This window comes from Pan troglodytes, chromosome 5, assembly GCF_028858775.2.
Source record: "Pan troglodytes isolate AG18354 chromosome 5, NHGRI_mPanTro3-v2.0_pri, whole genome shotgun sequence".
NCBI lineage: Eukaryota > Metazoa > Chordata > Mammalia > Primates > Hominidae > Pan > Pan troglodytes.
The window spans coordinates 169,652,869-169,676,518 of record NC_072403.2 but is presented as its reverse complement, the minus strand read 5'-3'; the positions used below and the strand labels follow the sequence as shown (position 1 = coordinate 169,676,518).

The 23,650-nt window shown below is 47.7% G+C and overlaps 1 protein-coding gene across 3 annotated transcripts in view; it reads right to left on the bottom strand.

Moving 5' to 3' along the window:
* Positions 1-23,650, bottom strand: part of ZDHHC14 (zinc finger DHHC-type palmitoyltransferase 14) — a 299,718-nt gene that overhangs the window by 34,502 nt on the left and 241,566 nt on the right. For all 3 annotated transcript variants that reach the window (XM_016956526.4, XM_001143896.7, XM_009452302.5), the window contains 2 exons: positions 11,024-11,161; positions 6,574-6,622 (listed from right to left, as the gene is read on the bottom strand). In XM_016956526.4, coding sequence (XP_016812015.2) covers positions 6,574-6,622; positions 11,024-11,161 — 187 coding nt within the window. The remainder of the gene's footprint in view (positions 1-6,573; positions 6,623-11,023; positions 11,162-23,650) is intronic.

The window sequence follows — 23,650 nt, the reverse complement described above, 5'->3', positions numbered from 1 at the left end:
GTTACTTGGGAAGCAGAGGCAGGAGAATAGCTTGCACCTGGGAGGCGGAGGTTGCAGTGAGCCGAGGTCTCGCCACTGCATTCCAGCCTGGGCAAAAGAGTGAGACGCCATCTCAACAACAACAACAAAAGAAAAAAATGTTCTTTAAAACAAGCATCAAAACCCAGCACTGATGATGTCATTTACCTGCCAGCATGCAGGGGATGAAGGGACCTCACCCCCTTAGTCTTCAACACTGTCAAGCCTGCCCCCACCCCATCGGGGTTTAGCTATCACAGCCCCTCCCAGTTTTCTGTCGCACACTTGGGTGTGTAAGTGCACCTGTGTGCTCACACGATGCAGGGCAGACCGCATGTTGATGGGGAGCCCTGCCTCCTTTTGATGCCCAGCCAAAGCGGGCACCCTGCCCAATGTGGAGTGAGTGGGCACAACACCAGGATGCCAGGCATGGCCCTGCAGATGGGCTGCCCCTTCCTGATAGCCCCTGGCACCATCCTCTGGGCCTTGCTCAGGCTGTGGGTGCTGCCTGGGACCTCTCCCTCCATGTCCCCCACTAGAACCCACCCATCTCCCACAGCCCTGCACGGAGGTCCCTGCCACTGCCTCTCCTGATGTCCCTGCAGGACACCCCACCCCAAGCACAGGCTGTGTCTTTTTCATGGCACCCAAGCCTTATTCTGCATAAGGAGTCCTAGTGAGAACCCAGATGTGGGCAGCAGCAGATGCTGGCAGAAGAGGGCGAGCTGGTGCATTTGTGTGTCTCCCCGCTGTCATCCTTCCAGGGCCCAGGCGGATGGTTCTCGACCTTGTGACCTGTCAGGTTTTGCCCATGGTGGCTGTTGAGTAGAATGGTTTTACAGGAAATAGTTGCTGAGTGGATCTCCTTTGTTTGAACATGCCTGGCTGTGTGGACAGAGGGCCCAGTCCCTTTTTTTTTTTTTTTTTGAGAAGTCTCTCCATTTGTCTGTGTCCATGGGGAAGGCCAGGGGGCTCTTGTCCATGGTATGGGGCAGCCACCCCATGGCCACAGGCCCTGAGAGGCCCCTCCCCACTGCCTCTGCTTCTCTGATACAAAGAAGAAGGGGAGGAAATGGAGTTTGGTGCAGGCAATGGGAGGTGGGAAGGAAGGAGTAGGAGGAGGACAGAGGGAGGGAGAACCGACTATGGACTCTGAGCCAGAAGTGCACCCTCCAAGGCTGCATCCCAGCAGTGGGCACACTGCCCTATCCCTCACCCCTGGGAGGGCTGATGGTGCAGACTGGGAAGGGGCCTGCTGAGCACCTGAAAATGAGTCAGGCATTCTGTCACAGCCATCTAGGGCCTCCTCTACTCCCCTGCCTCCACCTCCCTCTCCTCCCTCCCTCTCCCCCTGGGCTGGCCACACTCTGGCACTAGATACCACCCAGTCCGGGCTTACTTACAGTAGAAGCTACTCGGTTCCTTTCTCCTAAAGTTCTGCTGGGTTTTATGTGGGCCTGATGAAGAGCTTTCAGTGTATCAATGTTTCCATCATTGACACTGATATTTCTGCCAAGGTGTCTTGGATGGTTGTCTATTAGCCATTTTTGTTTCTAATCTCTCTCGCTTCCTCAATGACATTTTTAGTTGGATATTTTGCAGAGTAAATCTGCTGTGAGAAAGCTTTGCCTGTGCCCTTATTTCTCATCAAAATATTTTTATTGCATGGTCAGGAAATTAGATATGAGGTCACTGAAAACGTGAAAATATAAGTTATTGTCTTGCCCGAGAAAACGCTGCAGAGGTCACTTGCAGAGGTTCCATTAGACTCCAGTCCTGTGCTCAGGCAAGTCAGCTAGGAAACTTCCTTCAGTTTTAAAAACTTGGGACTTTACAGATTCTTGCTCTGGATGGAGTACAGATTTGGAGAGGACAAAACGTGGGCAGCTCTGCCATCAATCAAAGGACGGCTTTTATGAGTGTGCCCCAGATCAAACTCATCCATCATAAACCAGCCACCCCAACAGACACTCTCAAGCTCTCAGGATCTCAGCAGCGGAAGGGGCTGGGAGGTCTTGAGTTTAGCATTTCTCTAATGCTAGAATCCCCCACCACACTGACAAGCAGGACCCATCTTCCTTTCTAGCACTCCCAGTCACTGTGATCCAGGGCTTCTGCGGGCCAGACCCCTGAGTGGCCCTTGACTTTGGCACACTCTTCCTCAGGAGCTACAGGGCTTCACCACATAAGCTCCCGCTGGCATTCCCATGCCACCTCCAAAGCCACAGGTGTCCAGAGGAAAGACAGGCACCAAAAATACCAACAGATGTGCTGATGGGATCCAGCCCTACTCAGCACATGGTTCTCTAATAACCAGAACTAATGTTTTTTCAAAAACACACAGCAATCCAGCAGCACCCAACACATGCTTACTCTTCTGGAACACAAACTTAGGATAAATCATCCGTGCAATACTTCTTAATAGACTCACTGGAGGAGGAACTCTTCTCCAAGGCACATATTTCAAACAGAAAGCACCCTGTCGGAACACAGAACCTTTAGGCAACCACAGCATCGATGAGGGGAGGGGCGTCAGTGGCACACAGAAGAAATGTCTCTGTACTTTGCACGTTAAAGCACCCAGCACCTTGCTTCGCGGAGTGGGTGTGTGTCTGATGTTCTTGAAATTCACTCCTGCTTCCAGAAAGGATTAAGGAGACCCAGGCTGGGGTGCTGCCCACACTGCTCACTTCTCCTGCGCTAGGAACAGCTTTGCTGGCTCTTCCCAGACCTCGCTTTTAGACCCCGCTTTTCTCCAGGGGGAATGGGGTTTTGTCAGGGTCTTTTTCTTGGCTGCCCTGGGATATTCTGGGTTTAGAGGTAAGTCTCCTTTTCCCAGGCAGGAGCCCAGCAGGACCTCGGATCCATAATGTAGGTGCCACAAGACCAAGCAGGGAGCGAATCAGCAGGAGGGAAGTGAGGATGGGCAGCCTCCCTGTGAGCAGCGTGGGCCAGCAAGGGCCTTCGGGGCATCCCGCGAGCATTTCCAACCTGAACTCTGGGGAGGACATGTCTGTCTACATCTGTACCTATTGATAGACATACAGATATAGATGCGTGCACACACACACACACACACACTTATATATCCTTATATAGTCCTTATATATGTGTGTGTGTGTGTGTCTATAGCTATATACACATGTATATATGAGGGCTTAAAAATACATACATACACACACATCTAAGGATAGACAGCGCTCTGTGTGTGTGTGTGTGTGTGTGTGTGTGTCTGTGTGTTTAAATCCATCAAGTGACCTGTGTGATGAGGGATGTGTGTTGCTTTCAGGCGCTACGCCCTGGCTGACATTTTGGAAGGCCTTGGCTGGAGGTGCGGGTGTGGCCTGCGTCTGGGTTTTTAGGACCTGCATGCGGTCAGCAGGCTGTGGCTGCCCTGCCCCTGAGTGTGGAGGAGGTGCCGGGAACTCCTGCAAGGGGGAGCGTCTGGCTGTGGGAGGAAAGAGTCAGCACCCAGTTGAGGAAACACTATTTGGAAAGGCAGCGGCTGAGACTTCTACGCGTTTTCAAAAACTGGGCCAATAGGGAAAACTCTTTACCTCCATCTGAGAATGATTTTTAGGGGAAAATAAAATTTGCTCTGGCCTGAATAAGTAAGAGCATCTCTCTTCCTCCCTTCCCTTCCCGCACTCCTTCCCGCTGCAGGCTCCGGGCACGGCCAGCACGCTACTGCCACGCTTGCTTCCTAACAGCAGCACCGGTCTGTGCCCCTACGGGGGATGCCATGTTCCTGGTTCTGCAGACTGTCAGCCCAGCCACACCATGCAGCGTGCAGACGTGTGCTCTCAAAGAAGGTTCTGGCAGAGTCTCTTTGAAATCCCTCTGGCCACACCTGGAAGCCGTGCTTTGGAGCTGAGTCTTTCCTGTATTTCCTGAATAACTGACTTTGTCAGCATATCATTGTCAGGTACATAGTGGTTGACTATTGCAGGTCAAAAAATTGAGACACAAAAGGGTTAAGAAATGACTCCGGACCTCATAATTAATTGCCATGGAGCAGGTATTAAAAGATTTGACCCCAGTCCAGGACTGCCTACTTGGTCTCTAATGACAGCCCTTCTGGGATCTTGATAGGATAAGATGCATGACTTGGGAGGTCTGTCAGGAGCTCTGATAAAGACCAGGCAGTGGCTGGGCGCGGTAGCTCACGCCTGTAATCCCAACACTTTGGGAGGCCGAGGCAGGCAGATCACGAGGTCAGGAGTTCAAGACCAGCCTGACCAACATGGTGAAACCCCGTCTCTACTTAAAATATAAAAATTAGCCAAGTTTGGTGGCACAGCACCTGTAATCCCAGCTACTCAGGAGGCTGAAGCAGGAGAATCGCTTGAACCCGGGAGGCGGAGGTTGCAGTGAGCTGAGATCGTGCCAGTGCACTCCAGCCTGGGCGACAGAGTGAGACTCCGTTTCAGGGGAAAAAAAAAAGACCAGGTAGCAACAAGGCCACTCCACACACAGCCCCTCTATGCTCCACCTGAAGGGTGGCTCCCAGGGGACACGTATGGAGCAGAAGTCGCCAGCAGGCCGGACACAAGGCAGCTGGAATGACCAGGCTTTGAAGTTGGCCTTTCTCAGCAGTGAGGAAGTGCTTCCCCCTCCCAGCCGAGAGGCACTCCTGTCATGGATATTTGTGTCTGAAACATGCACCAGGCCTCCTGCACACGCACAGGGTTTCAGGGAGGCACAGGTGCCAGGACAGAATTGGGGGGAGTTGGCTGAAGCTGCCACATATGTGAGGCTTCAGAAAATCTTCCAGCTGGCAGCCTGGGCCCCAGTGCCAGTTCTGAGGCACATTTTTAAAACGTAATGTGACCAGCATGCTTTCATGACACGAACGGTTCCTTGTAAGATTTAGGCAAGCCTTTTCTTTAGGAAGGGAGAGGGGGCTTGGCTATGAGCTTTGAGGAAGCAATGTTCCCTGAAAACAGAAGGGCACAGAGAGGTGACAGTGGGGGGATGTCGCCCCTGGTAGAGTTGGGGAGAGGAAGGGAGGAGGACATTTCTCGCTGGACCCAATCCTAACAGCACAGGTACTGAAGATTTCATTCATTCCCTGGGCCACCTTTCCTTCCAGTCAACTTCTTCCCAAATCATTAATAGAAGACAAGACCTATTTGTTGAATTTATCCACCAAGTCCCCTTTGTACATCTTCCTTATGTCCCAGGCCCCATCCACAGTACAGATCTGAGTTTAAAAAGTATTAGTTGACGATAGAATCTGGACCTGTAACCAACATCCTATGCTGCCCACAAACACAGAGGTACTGGAAAAAGAGATACCATCTATTATGGAAACATATAGATATATTTATATTTATAGGATCACATTTGTTTTTAGATGTATCGAAATCCCTCCCCTGCTCAAACACACATACCAGTTCTCAGGGACATGGCAGGTTGACTTTAAGAAGAACATGATACATACGTAAGTCATATTAAAGTTCTTCATTCTTAAGAAATCCCTACCTCGCTGGGTGTGGTGGCTGATGCCTGTAATCCCAACACTTGGGGAGGGCCAGGTGGGCAGATCACCTGAGGTCAGCAGTTTGAGACCAGCCTGGCCAACATGGTGAAACCCCGTCTCTACTGAAAATACAAAAATTAGCCGGGCATGGTGGCACATACCTGTAATCCCAGCTACTTGGGAGGCCGAGGTTGTAGTGAGCCGAGATCGTGCCACTGCACTCCAGCCTGGGTGGGTGATGGGGTAAGACTTGGTCTCAAACAAAACAAAACAAACAAAAACGAATAATTCACTACCTCAAGACAGAAATTACTCTGAAGAGTAATGAGAAGTTCAAGTCCAGTCTACCTGATTATATGAGGAAGAAAGAGAACTGGGTCACTGACGAGCCAGATCGGGGGTCCCATCTGTATTAAAGCCTGGGGCCCCTGGGAGGGATAGGACCTCATTCAAGCACTTAATGGGCACACGCTTTTCTTTCAAGATTCAAAATACTATGGTCCATCCCCATATTTATGCTTGGGAGGATGGGAAACCTCCTCATTAATCCAAATGACTTGAGACTGACCATTTTTAATCTATTCAGGGTTTAAAAGGGTGTTCTGTTCCTGGAAATAATACAGTAATCCGAATGGCAAACTGTAACCCCCGACAGAATCGGAACAGACGGGTCTGAGGACTCTCACCTGGTGACTGCATGCCAGGATGCAACCCACACGTGGGCATCCCTACATGTTCTGTGTGGACCACCTGCCAATCAAAATGAGATCAGTTGCAGCTCACAGCCCTACTTCTCCCCAAACCAACCTGACTGAACACAAATCCATGCTGATTTCTGGGGGTGGATAAGAATTCATACTTGGCTTCCTAGCCCTCGATTTAAACAGGCTGAGTCACTCAGGGATGGAAGTAGTCAGAAGCTACTACTCGTGCCAGTGAATCTGAGGGAGTTCTTTGGAATAAGATACACGAGAAGCAAGGCTGGGGCAGAAGATGAGGAGGTGCGCGCACAGAAGGTCAGCCAGATACTCAACACATTAGCATCGTGAAAACAGAATCATCACAAAGGATATCTTGCAGGACTGTCCTTAAGGGCATTTAGGAATCCTGTTTGCTGTGAACCTGTGGGAATGAAACCAACATTTAGTATTCAGATAGAAACAGCCGTCATGCTGAATGCTCTCTCATCTACAAAAAAATAATAGATGGCTAAAGATCAATGAAATAATTCTATTTTGTAAGTGCTACGACACCCAGTTTACCGATCAGAGATTGAGATGCCACTAAAGTTTTTCACCAAGAAAATGGAGGATTCATAATTAGGCCCAACATCTGCAGGGTATTTTTTCAATAAAAGCAGATGGATGTCTGCACACTTTCCCATAAATTATATTTCTGATGACTCCTTTGTTTTCCTCATTTTAATAGGAAAACAGAATACTGTATGCTATCTTTTCTCTTCTGTTTTCCCCAAATTTGTTAACTTTTGACCCTGGAAGTTCTGGAAACTAGGCTACGTATAAAAGACTTCTTTTTCTACACCCAGAGTAAACAAAGTCATAAAGCTGAAATTTATTAGACTTCTTTTGGGCTTTAGACATTTTAATATGAGCTGTCTTAGGCAAGAAAACATTTCTTTAGGGGCTTGAATAAAGAAGCATCTGACAGAAAGCAATTTTTATTCTGTGCATTGACATCATACTTTTAAAAATAAAAATGGACGTAGTTTTAACAATTCCATCTTGGGGTAGCGGTGCCAGGTCCCTCTGTGCTGTGGGAAGCCAGTGAGCCTCTGGGGACATCATCCGGCCCTCGTGCACCAAGCAAATGACACACTCTATGGATGCTATGGTGTCCCTGTGGCATCTGACCACAGGCGCAGCTGCACTGTGGGACTCAGTGGCAGGGGGTGAGTGGCCACCGTGTCCCCATGTGCCCCACTATGGGCGACACCCGGGAGGGTGAAGAGTGGCTTGGCTCCCTATTCTTCCCAAGGTCCCTTTCCCTCTGTGCCCACGGCCCATGTGTCTGAGTAGTGGGACACAGTGGGTGGGAGGGGCTGTGAAGAGAAGCTGCGTGGAGCGCTAATCAGGAGAGACGGTGCTTAAGGCTTCCTCCTCCATCTCTGCCAGCCCCGAAGGGCACAGACGCAAGTGCCTGTGCGGCCATGTGGAGCAAACGCAGCCTTGAGGCAGATGAGGGACCAAAAGAAATGATTTCCGTTTGTCTACTGCACCCTAATTATGTGGCTGGCCTAAGCCCTCCTTCCTCTCCAAGGAAATCCAGACTTCGCCTTCCCAGGAATCTTGGAGGCCACAGAAATCTCTCCCGCCCCTCCCTGTCTGGCCTTTCCCTAAGAGCCCAGGATCCCACAGAGAGACTCAGATGACAGCTCTCCTCTCTGCCTGTGCCAATGTTTTCTGAGGCTTAGAGGGTAACAGGAGCCATGTAAACCCCGTGCCCTTCCTGAAGCATCACATGCCAAGCCAGATAGGGTGGTGGGGTCGTGTCGTGGGGGTCACTGATGAGGGGGTGTCAAACAAGGGAAAAGATAGGGTGGTGGGGTCGTGTCGTGGGGGTCACTGATGAGGGGGTGTCGAACAAGGGAAAAGGAAAAGTTTTATTTGCTTTTGCCCAGGATATTCCAATAACTTACAGGCAGGTAAATTCTTAATACTTTTGTGTAGAAGAAGAGATGAACAATATTTAAGTATAGACTATGGTAAAATCCAGTTTGGTGGAGCCAGGGTGAGTAAAACCTTAGAGGAGCTAAAAGTGAAACACACATCACAACCCGAGTGTGGTGGCAGGCACAGATTTCACCGTGAGAGTGTGTGAGAGCATGTGAGTGTGCAACGATATGAGTGTGAGCGAGCACGACAGCATGTGTGAGAGTGTGAGCATATTGGTGACTATATATGAGTGTGGGTGTAGCTAGAGTGTGAGTGTGGGTGTATAAGGGTGTGTGGGGTGTGTAAGGGTATGTGTGTGAGTGGGTGTGTAAAGGTGTGTGTGAGAGTGTGGGTGTGTAAGGGTGTGTGAGAGTGTGGGTAAGGGTGTGTGTGAGAGTGGGTGTGTAAGGGTACATGTGAGTGTGACAGTGTAAGGGTATGAGTGTGTGTAAATGTGGGTAAGGATGTGTGTGTAAGGCTATGCATGTGTGAGCTTATTGGTGAGTATATATGAGTGGCTAGGGTGAGTGTGGGTGTGTAAGGGTATGTGTGGGTGTGTAAGGGTATGTGTGTGGGTGTGGGCGTGTAAGAGTATGTGTGAGTGTGTAAGGGTATGTGTGAGTGTGGGAGGGTATGTGTGTGAGCTTATTGGTATATATGAGTGTGAGTATGGCTAGTATGAGTGTGGGTGTGTAAGGGTACATGCGTGAGCATACTGGTGATACATATGAGTGAGTGGCTAGCGTGAGTGTGTAAGGGTGTGTGTGCGTGTGTAAGGGTATGTGAGAGTGTGGGTGTGTAAGGATATGTGTGAGTGTGAGCGTATTGGTGAGTATATATGAGTGTGAGTGTGGCTAGAATGAGTGTGGGTAAGAGTGTGAGTGTGTGTGAGTCCATAAGCATGCGTGTGTGTGTTCCCTGAGTTTAGGTATATGACTAAGCACGTGACAACTGGCCCTTGACATCCACAATGCAGGGACAAGGCCATAAATACAATCCCATAATACACACAAAAGCATCATGAGGTTGTTAAAGGTGATATAAAAATACAATGTCTAGGCCGGGTGGGGTGGCTCACGCCTATAATCCCAGCACTTTGGGAGGCTGAAGCAGGCGGATCACCTGAGGTCAGGAGTTTGAGACCAGTCTGGCCAAGATGGTGAAACCCTATCTCTACTAAAAATACAAAAATCAGCCGGGTGCTGTGGCCCACGCCTGTAATCCCAGCTACTCGAGGCAGGAGAATTGCTTGAACCTGGGAGGCAGGGGCTGCAGTGAGCCGAGATCCCACCACTGCACTCCAGCTGGGGCAACAGAGCGACACTCCATCTCAAAAATAAAAATAAATAATGTCTAAACACTGCTTTTCAGTGTTATGTGTGTGCTGGAGGATCGGTTCGTATTTCTTCCCTAGTTGTGTCAACAACTGCTTCTTTGAAAATAACATATAATGCCCTAGTCATTCTCTCTGCTTCTTTTGTCTATTAATGCACAGATAGGACCCTAGCTACATTTTTGCCATTTTGAGGACTCTGAAAATAGAGGGAGAGGGTGCCCCTGTCTGCATCCTGCCCAGCTGATGTGGAAGAGGCGGGTGTCCATTGTCCTCTTGCAAGCCCACCAAGTTATGGCTCTCAAGCACATATTACACATTTGTGTCACGTTTGGATGAAAGATTATAGTCAGAAAGAATGGCAACTAGGATTGAAAGTACCTATGAAAATTTGGGATGTTCCATTTAACGGCCCAATTTGACTAATATTCAAAAAGAATGAATGCAAAACATTCCCTCCCACCCACTTCCCCACCCCCATACGAACCCACCAGAAGAGAAAGGGAGGAAGATGTGCTCCCAACGTGAGCCTGAGCCCAGCCCACGCCATTTGTGGTTTGAGCACCGCGGCCTGGGAAGGAAGTGAAGCCGTTGTGCAGATACTTACGGAAACATTCCAGAAAGAAGCTACGGACTTGCTAATGAGGGGTTATGCTTCAGGAATGCGGACAAGAGGCAAGGCTAGTGCTTAGTGTTGCTGTTGGTACTGTAATGGAAGTTCAAAGGCCTAAATTTATAACTCAATGCAAATTCACTTCCTTCTCATCACTTTCTATTGTAGAAAAGTGAATGACCAAGAGACAAAAGCAATTCAAAGTTACAACCCTCAGAATGGAAAATGAAAAAATGCCATTTGCTTAGGCAAATAGATATTAAAATAACTGATTTCCAAATCTAATTTTTAATCAAAGTTGCTTCCTTTATATATATGCCAGGGGTAGTTAGCTCATGTTCTAGCAGATACGTAAACATCTTGTCAAATGTATGTTTTTAACCTATATAGATTTGTGTGCAAGAAAACCTAGTCTTTCTCCCCAGACATCTTTTCTAGGGAGGGTGACTGGTGACTGTTCTTGCATAAGGAGATGATCACATTAAGGAAGAAAACTCTGCTCTTCAATGGTCATCACTGCAGCACATTGTCCTTTGTGCAAAATGTGGGAATGAGTCTTCCAGGGGACCCCTTAGCAGGAGAAAAAGTGAGGTCACTGAGGTTGGAATAGGGATGTGCGTATCAAGGAGGAGGTATTGTTTGGTGAAAGTGCAGCCTGGCCTAGGTGCGACCCCTGGAAAGTGCTGTGAAAGATGGGGTGGGGAGTGGGGGATGACAGGGGACGGAGGAGGGATGGAGGAGGGTGAGAAACAAAAGCGAGGCAGGCTGGAAGTGAGGAGGGGAAAGGGAGAAAGAAAGGGAAAGAGAAAGCCCGAAATGACCAAAATATTAAATCAAAATCAAATAGGAAAATCAAAGTCAGGCAAATGGTTACATACGTAATCTGATTTCGCCAGCATACTTACGAAGAATGACGTGGGTGATAACGAATGCAAATATAAAGACTGTCAGAAAAGACAGAGATAAAATAAACATATAAAAAAATCTGTAGTTTCTTTTCCCCACACAGTTGCCTACCCAGGGACAGTGGTGATCAAACCGTTCTGAAATGAGAGGCAGAAAAAAAAAAGTGGAAATCAATTAATAAAATGTCTTTTTACTTGCAGGAGCCCCGCCCCTCCCACCCAATACTCTGATAGTATAACACAATGATATTATTCTGCATATTTCCAAATTAACCACTCAGAGAAATGTTTCTCATCAAGACAGTTCAAGGACATCGTCATTCTTTCAACAGAACGTAGCTGTTTTGAAAAAACAAAGCATATGCATTCTTCTCAAATGGCAACTTAAAGAAATAGGAGGGCAAATTCTCATTTCTTTTGGAAAGTAAAGATTCCTCTCTTTGGTAAAAGAAACTTCTTTGCATTCACTGAACAACCTTCCCTTAAGAGGGAACCAACACCGCCTGATGGTAAGTTCTGGCCTGGGGCTGGATGTCGATCAAGTGACCTGCTTTGCATAGTAAATGGCCATAGAGAGAGGCCACAAGGGGCCTGGGACAGGACAGAGGGACAATCCTTTGTCCTCAGTTACAACCGCTCAGCAGATATCCATCACATTTATTAATGCATTGGGCCTCAAAACACCGCCTGATGCTAAGTTCTGGGCTGGGGCTGGATGTCGATCAAGTGACCTGCTTTGCATAGTAAATGGCCATAGAGAGAGGCCACAAGGGGCCTGGGACAGGACAGAGGGACAATCCTTTGTCCTCAGTTACAACTGTTCAGCAGATATCAATCACATTTATTAATGCATTGGGCCTCAAAACATTCCTATGAAGAAAACGATGCTGTTACCCTATTTTACAGATGGGCAAACTGAGGCTTACAGAGATGGGAGACTGCCTGCACGGGGCCATTCAGCTCAGAAGCAGTGGAACTAGAACTTGAGGTCATGCCTTTCAGAGCTGCTCCCATCTTCTTACTGTACATGCTGCCTCTGGCACTTTATAAATGACAGAGGGTCTGATATGGGCATCATTACATGGTTACCCATGGTACCCTAAGTGCAGACCCCAGGCCTCTCACCTGGACATCTGCACACAAAGTCTGTAATGCATTTGAGATTTGTTCTTCCCCTTGCAAGTAATGGCAAAGGGCTTCTCTTGACTACTCAGCTGATCTTCTATTGAGAACACCATTCTAACATACTCGCTCATACAAGACTGCCTGTGGCGGCTGGGGAGGACACCGCTGGGCATATGACTTAGCTTTCTCCTCCGGCTGTTTTCTAAGCTGAACTTGTATCCAGTTTTCATATTTTATCTATCTCTAAGTGCTTGAAAATATACTGGGAGTGCTATATGAGGTGTGACCATATAAATAAAACATTATAAACTTAGGCAAGGCAGTCAGTATCATGACTTTCTGGTCATGTATCATAAATCGGTCACCTTGCATTTTTGGTCAAATGCAAGCTTGTTTCTTGAAAAGGGCATGAGGACACCTGAATGATAGTGGCGGCAGAGGAAGTGCAAGATAATCATTGCTGCCTGCAAGTGGTAGTAATAAGAAACAGCCAATCTGAGCAGAGGACTTGAGGAGAGATTTCAGAGCTCCCTGGCCTGGTGATAAGCTGATGGCCTATAAGATGCTGACACTCAGGGAAAATAATTTGTATAAGCCTACCCATGTGAGTTACATGTTAACATGTGTTGCTGCCCCGCCCCCCCCCCCCCCCCGGCTGGAAAAGCAAACCCTGAATAAAAACAACCTCCCTGGGGCTGGGGAGGGCTGCACAGGTGTATCGGGTGTATCACAGAGAATACCCGGGGCCGGGGAAATACTCTGTGTGATACTGGAATGACAGAAACATGCAATCATACATTTGCCCAAAGCCACAGAATGTACCACACCTAGAGTGAACCCTAATGTAAACTGTGGACGTTGCATGATAATGATGTATCAATGCACGTTCATCAATCCTGACAAATTTATCCACTATGATGGGAGATGTTGATAATGGGGGAGGCTGTGCATGTGGAGGGGAGGGGGAGATGGGAACTCTCTGGACCTGCCTCTCAATTTTGCTGTGAACCTAAAACAGCTCTAAAAAAAATTAAGTGTTTAAATATTGACAACGAACAAACCTCATTTCCCCGAGTTACTGATCTGCACAGTCTGTATCATGAGAGATCTATCTATGTGTCGATGTGCACAGAGAGAAACAAATCTGAATCAGCCAGAATTTCCTAAGACTTGGAGGCCATCATTTTGAGAAACCACTTTTCTTCTCAAGGTATGACTACAGAAAATGGGCATGAGAGTGAAAGCTGGGGGCATAAAAGCACATGGTGGGATGGAATCTCCTATTCACTCTAGGAAAGCTGATCTCTCAATCCCACATGCGGTGGGTTTGAGCCTCTCAACTGAAGTGAAAATCGCCTCAGCAAAGAAGAATGTAGGGTCTGGGAGGCACTGTTAACACCAGGTACACCCCATCTGAAGCATGAAGGTCTTGCAGCACACTACAGACCATTTCTACCATAGCAGGCAGGTTGTATTTTTAGCTTAGAAAGTTTAATAACAGCTAAGCTGTGACACTGTGCTTTCCCGACGGAGGCAGAGTAACTACTGAAATGAAAGCAACAGATGATGCGGACGAGACAGTTGCTCGTGGAGTCTGGGAGCTTCTTGGGAAACCAGCGCCGTCTTTGAGATGAGTGTGAACTCCTGGCTCTCCGGTAGCCCTGAGCTAAAAGCAGTTCCTGTCTAGAAACTTGCATTGAAAACTTTTTCTGGCAAACTATTTCTGGGATTTTAGTGGCAGGAATCCCACTAAAAATCTAGGCTCACTGAGAAATTATCCTACTGAATATTTTTCATGTCCTCTGTTGTGTTTGTTGAGTTTATGGTGGTAATGAGTCTGAGAGGCTCGGCGGGTGCCTCCGGGGAGTCAGAAAGCATCACAGTCCTCAGGCCGGAGGTCTCACTGGCCTAATCCCCACCCCACATTCTTACACCTCGAGCCTGTGTGCTCTCCCCACCTCCCTTTCTGTGCTTTCCTCTCTGCCCAACATCTGATGATCAGTTGCACCCAGGGTCTCTTTTCCACGGACTGTCTTTCTCTCTCACTGGCAATCCCTTTTCATCTCAAGGTCCAAATGCCACTCTACACTGATGACTCCAGAACGGCGGCCTCTCACCTTCAGCAACAGACTCCTGCTGAATGGCCTGACTGGCCCTCAGACTTGACTTGTCCCGGAGAGGACATCCTGTCCTCCATCCCCAGACACGTGCCTCTTCAGACTCTCTATCTGACCAGTTGCTCAACTCAGAACCCCAGGCATCTTTCCTGACCCTGCCCTTTCTCTCACCCCCACATCCAAACCATGAGCAAGTCCTATCGGCTTTACCCTGGCTTCATCTGAAATCATCTGCTATGGTCTGAATGTGTCCCCCGAAGTTCGTGTGTTGGAAACTTAGTCCCCAGTGCAGCAGTGTTGAAAGGTGGGGCATTGAAGAGGGGATGAGGTCATGAGGGCTCTGTTCTCATGAATGGCTTAGGATTAATGCTGTTATTGTGGGAGCGGGCTCCTGATAAAGGAATGATCCCCCTCCGCCTCTCACACTCTCTTGCCCTCCTGCCTTCTGCCATGGGAGGACACAGCAAGAAGACCCTTCAGATGTAGGCCCCGTGGCCGTGGACTTCCCAGCCTCCAGAACTGTAAGGACTAAATCTCTGCTCTTTATAAGTTACCCGGTCTGTAGTACTCTGTTACAGCAGCACAAAATGGACTAAGACATGCTCACATTTGTTTTTCACTTGTGCTTGTCTGCCAACCCTACTCTAAGCCTAACACACATTTGTCAAGTAACTGAATACACTCTCATCTTATCAAAAGGACATCTGCAGGAGTAAGTGCATTGCCCAAGGTCACACAGTTAATGTATCACAAAGCTGGGATGGGGGCCCAGCTCTATCTGTCACCTAACCTGAGCTCCTGTCCATTAAATGCTACACTGCCTTTACTGAGTATTTTCCATGTACCCAGCACTGTATCAGGTGCTCGGAATACTAAGAAGAAACTGCCACAACATAGGACACCATGGCTTCAAAGAGTTCCTTGTGTTATTTGGTGAGGACACAATTTTCAGACACTAAAATATTCCTCAGATCCAAGGAACGAACTCCTAATTTAGCTTCCATGTCAGTCAGCTTGATTGCCATTGTTGGTAGCAGACAGCATTCTTTCTTTTCAGGTCAAGGATGAGAACAGGCCATGGAAAAGCAGGGAGACCTCACATGGTGGCCCATCCTGTCCTGCTGGGAGAGCCACCCTCCTGCCTCCAGCTCTGAACGCGCTCAGAGGAGCGGAAGCTAAAGAGCTGCTAGAGTTACACCTTCCAATGGGGAGGCTAGTGTCATTCAGTGTCCAGGATAGAAAGTTGGCAAGAATTAGGCACAAGTTGAGCTGGGAAGAGAGCAAGTGACTGCAACCAACACATGACATAGCTCTCAGGGGCCCAAGTGAACACATCTGAGAAGCTCCACACAGCCATATTTAGAGTATTATTTCTATACTTTCTGTGTGGAAAAATTGAATGGCTGTCCTGTGTGCCAGGGTAGGGTTAGGGGCACGTGTGATGGGAAGTTCTTTAAACAAACACTTTGAAGTTGTTGCCACATTCCTTGATTCTAAAGTTTGGGTCCTGCCAGAAGGGAGTGGTCTTTATACCACAGTATCACTGGAGGATTCCTTTATTTAAAAGATGTGTTAGGGCTGGGTGTGGTGGCTCACGCCTGCAATCCCAGCATTTTGGGAGGCCGAGGCGGGCAGATCACGAGGTCAGGAGATCGAGAATATCCTGGCCAACATGGTGAAACCCCGTCTCTACTAAAAATACAAAAATTAGCTGGGTGTGGTGGTGTGTGCCTATAGTCCCAGCTACTCAGGAGGCTGAGGCAGGAGAACCACTTGAACCCAGGAGGTGGAGGGTGCAAGCTGCAGTGAGCTGAGATCATGCCACTGCACTAAAGCCTGAGAGACAGAGCAAGACTCTGTCTCAAAAAAAAAAAAAAAAAAAAAAAAAAGGTGTATGAGTCTGTTCTCATGCTGCTATAAGGGCATACCCGAGACTGGATAATTTACAAAGGAAAGAGGTTTAATTGATTCACCATTCTGCAGGGCTGGCCAAGGCTTCAGGAAACTTATAATCATGGTGGAAGGGGACGCAAACACATCCTTCTTCACAAGGCAGCAGGAGAGAGAAGAATGAGAGGCAAGTGAAGGGGGAAGTCCCTTATAAAACCATCAGGTCTCATGAGAACTCACTCATTATCATTAGAATAGCATGGGGGAAACTGCCCCCATGATTCAATTACCTCCCACCAGCTCCTCCCACCACACATGGAGATTATGGGAACTACAATTAAGGATGAGATTTGGGTGGGGACACAAAGCCTAACCATATCAAAAGATGAGGAGCTACTCCCTAAGAGCCAGCTGGTGAATGGAATACTGAGGGTGGGGGATGGCTGGAATACCTGGAAGGTTCTAGAAAATAACAAGATTGAGTTAGCTAGCCCGGGGATCCTGGCCATGCCTCTGGTGGCACCGAGCTGCCTGCAGTGACCTGTGGACCTGCTCTCCTCTTTCATCCAGCTGGCTCCCAGAGGGGAGGAATCATTTCTAGTCACCCTCAGAGCCCTGGCACCTAAGTGCCTGGCATGCAGTAGACACCCAGTAACTATGGATTAAGTAAAGGCAGAAATGTCTTCAATCTCGTTTAGTAGGTTTATGAGCGATCACTACTCCAGGTTGCCAGGTGAAGACATTGACAAACGCGGGCAAAACATGAGATTCTAGGCATGCCAGGCACAAGACAAAACAGGGGTCCAGGACTTCTGCATACGTTCTGAGAAGGCTGAGAGCTGGGAGATACTGACTAGGTGCTAAGAGCTGACAACAGTTCGCATGGATCAGCTCATGCAGAAAGAGTGGGAGGAGAGAGAGAATGGGAGGCAGGGGTGGTTTTACTCAAGCTCCGTGGGGTACCAGTGAGAGCCCCAGAGGCTACAGTGGAATGCAAGTCACCTGCCCTCAGATCCTAAGTGGGCAAAGAAGGTTCCATTAAAGTGGCCAGTGGGAACATAGTTCAGGAAAAAGAGCTATGGTCCTATTTTGTGAAACTAAAACTCTAAATAATGATGAAAACAATTTTATTTTATTTATTTATATTTTGAGATGGAGCCTTGCTCTGTTGCCCAGGCTGGAGTACAATGGTATGATCTCGGCTCATTGCAGCCTCTGCCTCCCGGGTTCAAGCGATATCTCCTGCCTCAGCCTCCTGAGTAGCTAGGACTATAGGCATGCACGCCACCACATCTGGCTATTTTTTTTTTTTTTTTGTATTTTTAGTGGAGATGGGATTTTGCCATGTTGGCCAGGCTGGTCTCGAACTCCTGACCTCAGGTGATCCACCTGCCTCAGCCTCCCAAAGTGCTGGGATTACAGGCATGAACACCATGCCCAGGCGAAAACAATATTATTAAGGATTAAGGAAAGCTACCAGTTACTGAGTATCTGCTGGAAGCACCATTTCATTTAACTTGACAGCAGCCCTGGGGGTAGGCACTATAATCCATATCTGACAGCGGAGGAAATCAGTCAGAAAGGTTAGGACACTGGCCCCATCCTGAGCTTAGTCAGCTGTGCCTTTCCTCAGATTAGAGGAAGATTTAATTTCTGGAAGAGATCAAATATGAAAAAGGGGCCTTAAAAATATGGAGAAGCAGAGAATTATTACAATAGGACAGGGACCAAAAACTCCACTGAAATACTGAGGGGAAAGTATTTGCAAAAGTTGTATCTGAAGGCTGCTGGAGATCGAATGAAATGTTTGGCAAGAAATGTTAAGAATTTGAACTCTCCCAGAAGTCGGGTTCTAACACAGGCCCTCAAGAGTGGATCCAGAGTTCAATAAAAATTATGTCCTGTGGCCAGGCATGGGTAATGGAGAGGGGACCCAGAGCCAGGATTCTGCATTTTCCATGCAGCGGTCACAGGCTCTTGGCAGACGGTGGCTCAGCTTGGTCAGGATGTGGGGAATGAGAATCCCAGCCTCATTCCCCAAGAGCATCTTGAGAATCTGGTGGAAAATAGATGGAAATGTGCAATTGAAGTTTAAATTTCTAATTTAAATGTTAATCACATTTAAATTAAGTCGCATGTTTTTAAAGGTCTGAAGTAGAAAATACTTTTCTTTAAACGTAGGGCTTTTTTACCTCCAAAATTAGAAAAATTTTGCCCTATGAGGTATATTCCATTTGTTGTTTAGAAAGACGAAAGCTGAGATCCAGTGGTACATATTGTATCTGGCCTCTATGGTCACCACATAATTCATAAAATTATGCAATAGGAATATTTAAATATTAAACTAGCTGAAGGATTAGAGGACCAAGCCCTTCCTTAGACTGTAAATGATGCATGCGGCTCTAGGTCTTTTGGTAAGATCTAAGTTATAAAAGCTTTGCTACTGTGTCCGATGACTCAGGAGAGTTCTGAAAAGCAACCTCACCTGCCTTACTCCACGTTCCCCTGTTTTAATTTAATCTTTCTACCTGACCTTGCTTTGTGTTGGGCACTGTGCTAAGAATTTTACATGGACTGTGTCATTTAATTCTCACGAAACCAGATGAACTCAATGTTATTATTCCCATTTTGCAGGTAAGAAAAGTGCAGATGGAGGAGTCAGCATTGGAACCCACATGTTCATCTGCACCTGAGCCACCACCTGTGACTGCCTCACACTCCAATTCTCTGCTGGTTGCTGTGCCAGAGTGCCCTGAGGACCCAAAGCGTCTCTGCTGGAGCAGACACTCAGGCTGATTGGGTGATGGGTACCCAAGGCCCAGGATGGCAGCAGGAATGGGGCCACAATGGGACCTGCCACACCAGGCCTGGCCTTTGTGTCCAGGGTCCCTTGGGACTCTGCAGCACAAGAAAAGAACCTGCCCATGTGTGGAGATATCCACCCTCAATCAAGTCAAGGTGGCCTCATCCTCAGCAAAGTGAATGTTGGAAGAAGCAGAAACTTCTTACAGAGACATGGATTTGATAAAGCTGCTTGGCAAACATTATTGTTCAGATTGTGGAGCTTGGGGGGTGCTAGGGTTTGAATATTTGTCCCCTCTGAAACTCACATTGAAACTTAATCCACACTGTAGCTGTATTAAGAGGATAAGAAATCTGACTATGGTAATTGAGAGGTAATTAGGGGCAGCTGAGGCCATCAGGGTGAGGCCTTCGTGGCTTCCTAAGAGGAGGAAGGGAGACCTGAGCCAGTATGCCCAGCCCCCTCGCCATATGTGATGCGTTGGGCCACCTTGAGACTCTGCAGTGTCCCCATCAGCAAGAAGGCCCTCATCAGATGCATTCCCTCGATCTTGGACTTTCCAGCCTCCAGAACCCTAAGAAATAAATCCCTTTTCTTTGTACATTACATAGCCTCAGGTATTCAGTTATAGCAACAGAAAATGGACTAAGACAGAGGGTTCTCTTGGGTAAAGCAATGTATCAGGTACGGTTTCTTCCCCCACCCTCTCTTCTCAGCTCCTTTTGTGAAAATAAGTCCTATCTGCTTAATTGTATGAAGAAACAAAATCAAGAAATCATATTAACTAATTCTGTGTCCTTAAAGTATTATTATAGCACTTCCACATGGGGACTAAATTTCTTCACAGGTAAAGTGTTCCATTAGATAAGCTCTAAGATGTCTTTGAGCAGGAAAATCTAATGCACAACGACTCTGTTTTATTAGTATCTGCATGAATTCTTCTGGTTTTGAGTCCTTGCCAGTGTTTTATAAATTAACATTCTGCAGGATTTAGCTCCATTTGTTAAAAAAAAAACTCTAAAACTAAAACATTTCAGTGTAAAACCAATTAGTAAAATGTAGCACTGCTGTGACCTTTATGCTACAATGTAAAGTAACCTTGGACAGCAATGTGGCTGACTCTAAGGTGTCTCTCCCCTCCCCACCCAGGTCTCACTGGCTCCTGCCCTGGCCTTGCCACCACCTGGCAGGTGGCTAAGTCTCTATGGGCATGAAATGACGGAGCTTGACTAGCAGACAACAGAGGTCCCTTCAGCTCCCCAAATAGGCAATTTTACACATTTCTATTTTCTCGTTTTCCAAGTTTGTTTAAATTCTATTTTTGTTTTTGTTTTTGAGGTGGAGTCTCGCTCTGCCACCCAGGCTGGAGAACAGTGGTGCAATCTTGGCTCACTGCAACCTCTGCCTCCTGGGTTCAAGTGATTCTCTTGCCTCAGGCTCCCGAGTAGCTGGAATTACAGGCATGCAACACCATGCCCGGCTATTATTTTTTTTTTTTAATTTTTAGTAGAGACGGGGTTTCACCATGTTGGCCAGGCTGGTCTCGAACTCCTGACCTCAAGTGATCCACCTGCCTCGGCCTCCCCATAAATCCTGTTTTTTAACCCTGCTTTCCAAAGTTGGGTGAATTTTGTGATTCAAGGAGGAGGACAAGTGTGCACTGCAGAGGCCGGCATTCTAAAGCAAGTGACACCCTGAGTAAGCTCTGCTGGGTAGAAACAAAGATGATTATGAAGCCATTGAGAAGAGAAAGAAAGGCCTTGAGCGAGTGAGGAAGAAGGTGAAAAAAGATGGTTTCATTTGTAATGTAAATAATTCTCAAAAGGAGATGTAAACAAGTGAGTAGAAATGAGGATAATTTAAAAAGTGAATTGGCCAGTTAGGATCTGAAAGGAAATCCCACAATTCCCCAAATATAGTGTGTGGAGGGTCATCATATGAAATGAGAAATTTTAACTAGATGGGAAGGATTGAGTTCCCCCACCCAGCACTCTCCTATTTGCTAAGAATTGGAATAAGGGCCCACTGGAGAGGTCTCTGAGCTTCCTAGAATCTAGGAGCTGAATCAGGGCTCTGCGTCACCATGGTAAAATCCGTCATGTGGCCGGGCGCGGGGGCTCATGCCTGTAATCCCAGCACTTTGGGAGGCCGAGGTGGGTGGATCATTTGAGGTCAGGAGTTCGAGACCACCCTGGCCAACATGGTGAAACCCCGTCTGTATTAAAAATACAAAAAGTAGCTGGGTGTGGTGGCAGGCACCTGTAATCCCAGCTACTCAAGAGGCCAAGGAACAAAAATCACTTGAACCCAGGAGGCGGACGTTGCAGTGAGCCAAGATAGCACCTTTGCACTGCAGCCTGGGTGACAGAGTGAGATTCGGTCTCAAAAAAAAAAAAAAAAAAATCAGTCATGTGAGTTCAAATTTGTATAGCCTCAAAAACGGTCTTCGTGTGTTGGTGGTCTTCGGTCATTCTCCACCTGTCGTTTGTGAAACTCTGAGATAAGCTCCACGTGAGCAGTGCTTAGTCCTCAGTAAGTCCACGCCACTCCTGTCCCACCCAAGCCCCTCAGCGTTGACCTTACGCCATCTTTGGGTCTGCAGGGCCAGAAACGATGCCTAGTTCTCCTTAATTCTCCATGGAATAAAACAAATTATCTTGCAAAATTGAAAAACAAACTCGTGCTATCATCCAACACCCCTCAGAAACTTCTCAATGACTCTAGAAATTACGGGTCTTGAAATCAATAGTGCCATCTTAGCTCGGAATGGCTGACGCATTTGTAAGGCTTTCTGGTTTTCAATATTCATTCACATTCTTTATTTCACTCACTTGATCTCTACCCTGTGATAGAGGTGGTACAGATTCCCAGAGGACAGGCGAGGAAAGCAGCTTGGAGTGAAATGGAATTGCCAGTGTCTAGAACCAGCTTCTGATGTCTGCCCGCCGCCTTTTCCAGTTCCCCCACCCTCGTGACTCTTATGTTCTTTCATGTCCAGTAATTAAAGATTTTTTGAACCCTCAGTCAATTTATCCTCAAAATAAAGATTTCAGAATAGAGTTGTCTCATGGGCATGTTACGCACAGAAAGCTAGCAATTCTCAGGCTCTTCAAAACCTTCTGACTACATGTATACACGGTGAGAAAGTTGTATTCCCAATTGGCATGCTTCTCCAAAGTAAATACGTTTCTGGGATCTTGTAGCAAAGAGTCCACATCATCCGGGCACAGAGAGCTGTGTCTATGAGCAGGACCCAACGGCTGCATGGATTGATGCCAGTTCCCTTGAGAAGCCAACTATGATGAGTCCAAGCAGAACCCATTTTTTAAAAAATTCAAAAAGAATGAGGACCCTCTGGAAAACTTCAGAGACATTTCATTTTTCTGAGTTGAAACTGAAGATGCAACCTCTTTACTATTATTGTTAAGATATAAGGCCATATATATCTGTGTTTCCTTCCTCAGGGAACCCTCAAGCAAAGAAATGCAAATATGTACCACCGTACTGTGTACTTTTCAAGGGCTTTTTCACATAATATCTCATCTGGTAATAAAAAGATATACATACTGCAGTGTCTCGTGACTGTCACTAATGCCTGTGATATGAGGTAAGAGGAACAGGTGTTCCCCTGTATATGCTCAGATTCACCTGGAGGGTTCTTTCCATGAGGCTGCCATTCATGCTTGTAATATTCACGATGGTGCTTGGCTTTCCGCCTCTAAAAGGTGGGTGATGGTCAGAAGACCCCTAGGGCATTCCTGCTCTGATGGTCCATAATCTGAGCTCTGGGGGCCAAGGGAACCTCAGGGTCCAGCACTCCCCATCAGAAGTCCTTGTGGCTCAGTCTGGTTCTCTTGGGACAAGTCCTGACCATCCCGATTTGCCTAACATGGAACAGAAGCAAAGCCACTCTCAGGTGTGCAGAAGGGGCGTTTGACACCCAGACATCATCTGTAGGGTCTCTCAACATTCTCATGGCACACTGTCCCTGCACCCGGACGTCTGATCCCCCCGAAGTATCTGTTCCTCCTGCCTCGTGTGTGGTTGGGATTTTAGGGCATACATCTGAGATTCCACAATCCCTCTGTCCCTTCAGTTCGAGGTCTGGTCTACGGTACACGCTCAGGTCAGGGAGGGTGCACCTGGGAGTGGAGTGGCCTGGCAGCCTTTCCTGCTGGGCACAGGGCCGCTCGTCCTCTAGGGTGCCTGTGGGTTCTGTAGTGTCCAGCTCCAGCCTTGGGCCTGGCATCTCCCTGGGGTGAGCTGACCCCCTGGACACCTGTGGACCTAATTGTCCCACGGGCCCTCCCCTTCCGCAGGTCCCGAGCTCTGGTCATCAAGCTCCCTGCAATCTCTCCTCCTCACAAGCTGCCTCTTCTTTGCTAGTGGCATCCCCCATGGGGAACCCATTTATTTCATGCCCTCTGCCCCCTCATCCCTCTCATCCAGGTGGTCAGCAGGAGGTGGTCATGGTCTATCTGATCTCTCCTGTCTTGCTCCCCAGTGTCTGAAGGCCACTGCACTGTGCCGGCTCTTGTCCCCTCTTGCAGGAGCCGCTGTCACATCTTCCTGGACACCCCCCTTATGTGTCCCCCACACTGTTGCCAACAGGGCTTTCCAGTGCAAATGACATCTCAGGAGCCTCTTGCCTGAAGTCTCTGGGTGGTTCCTAATGCTGCTGGCGCCCCACTC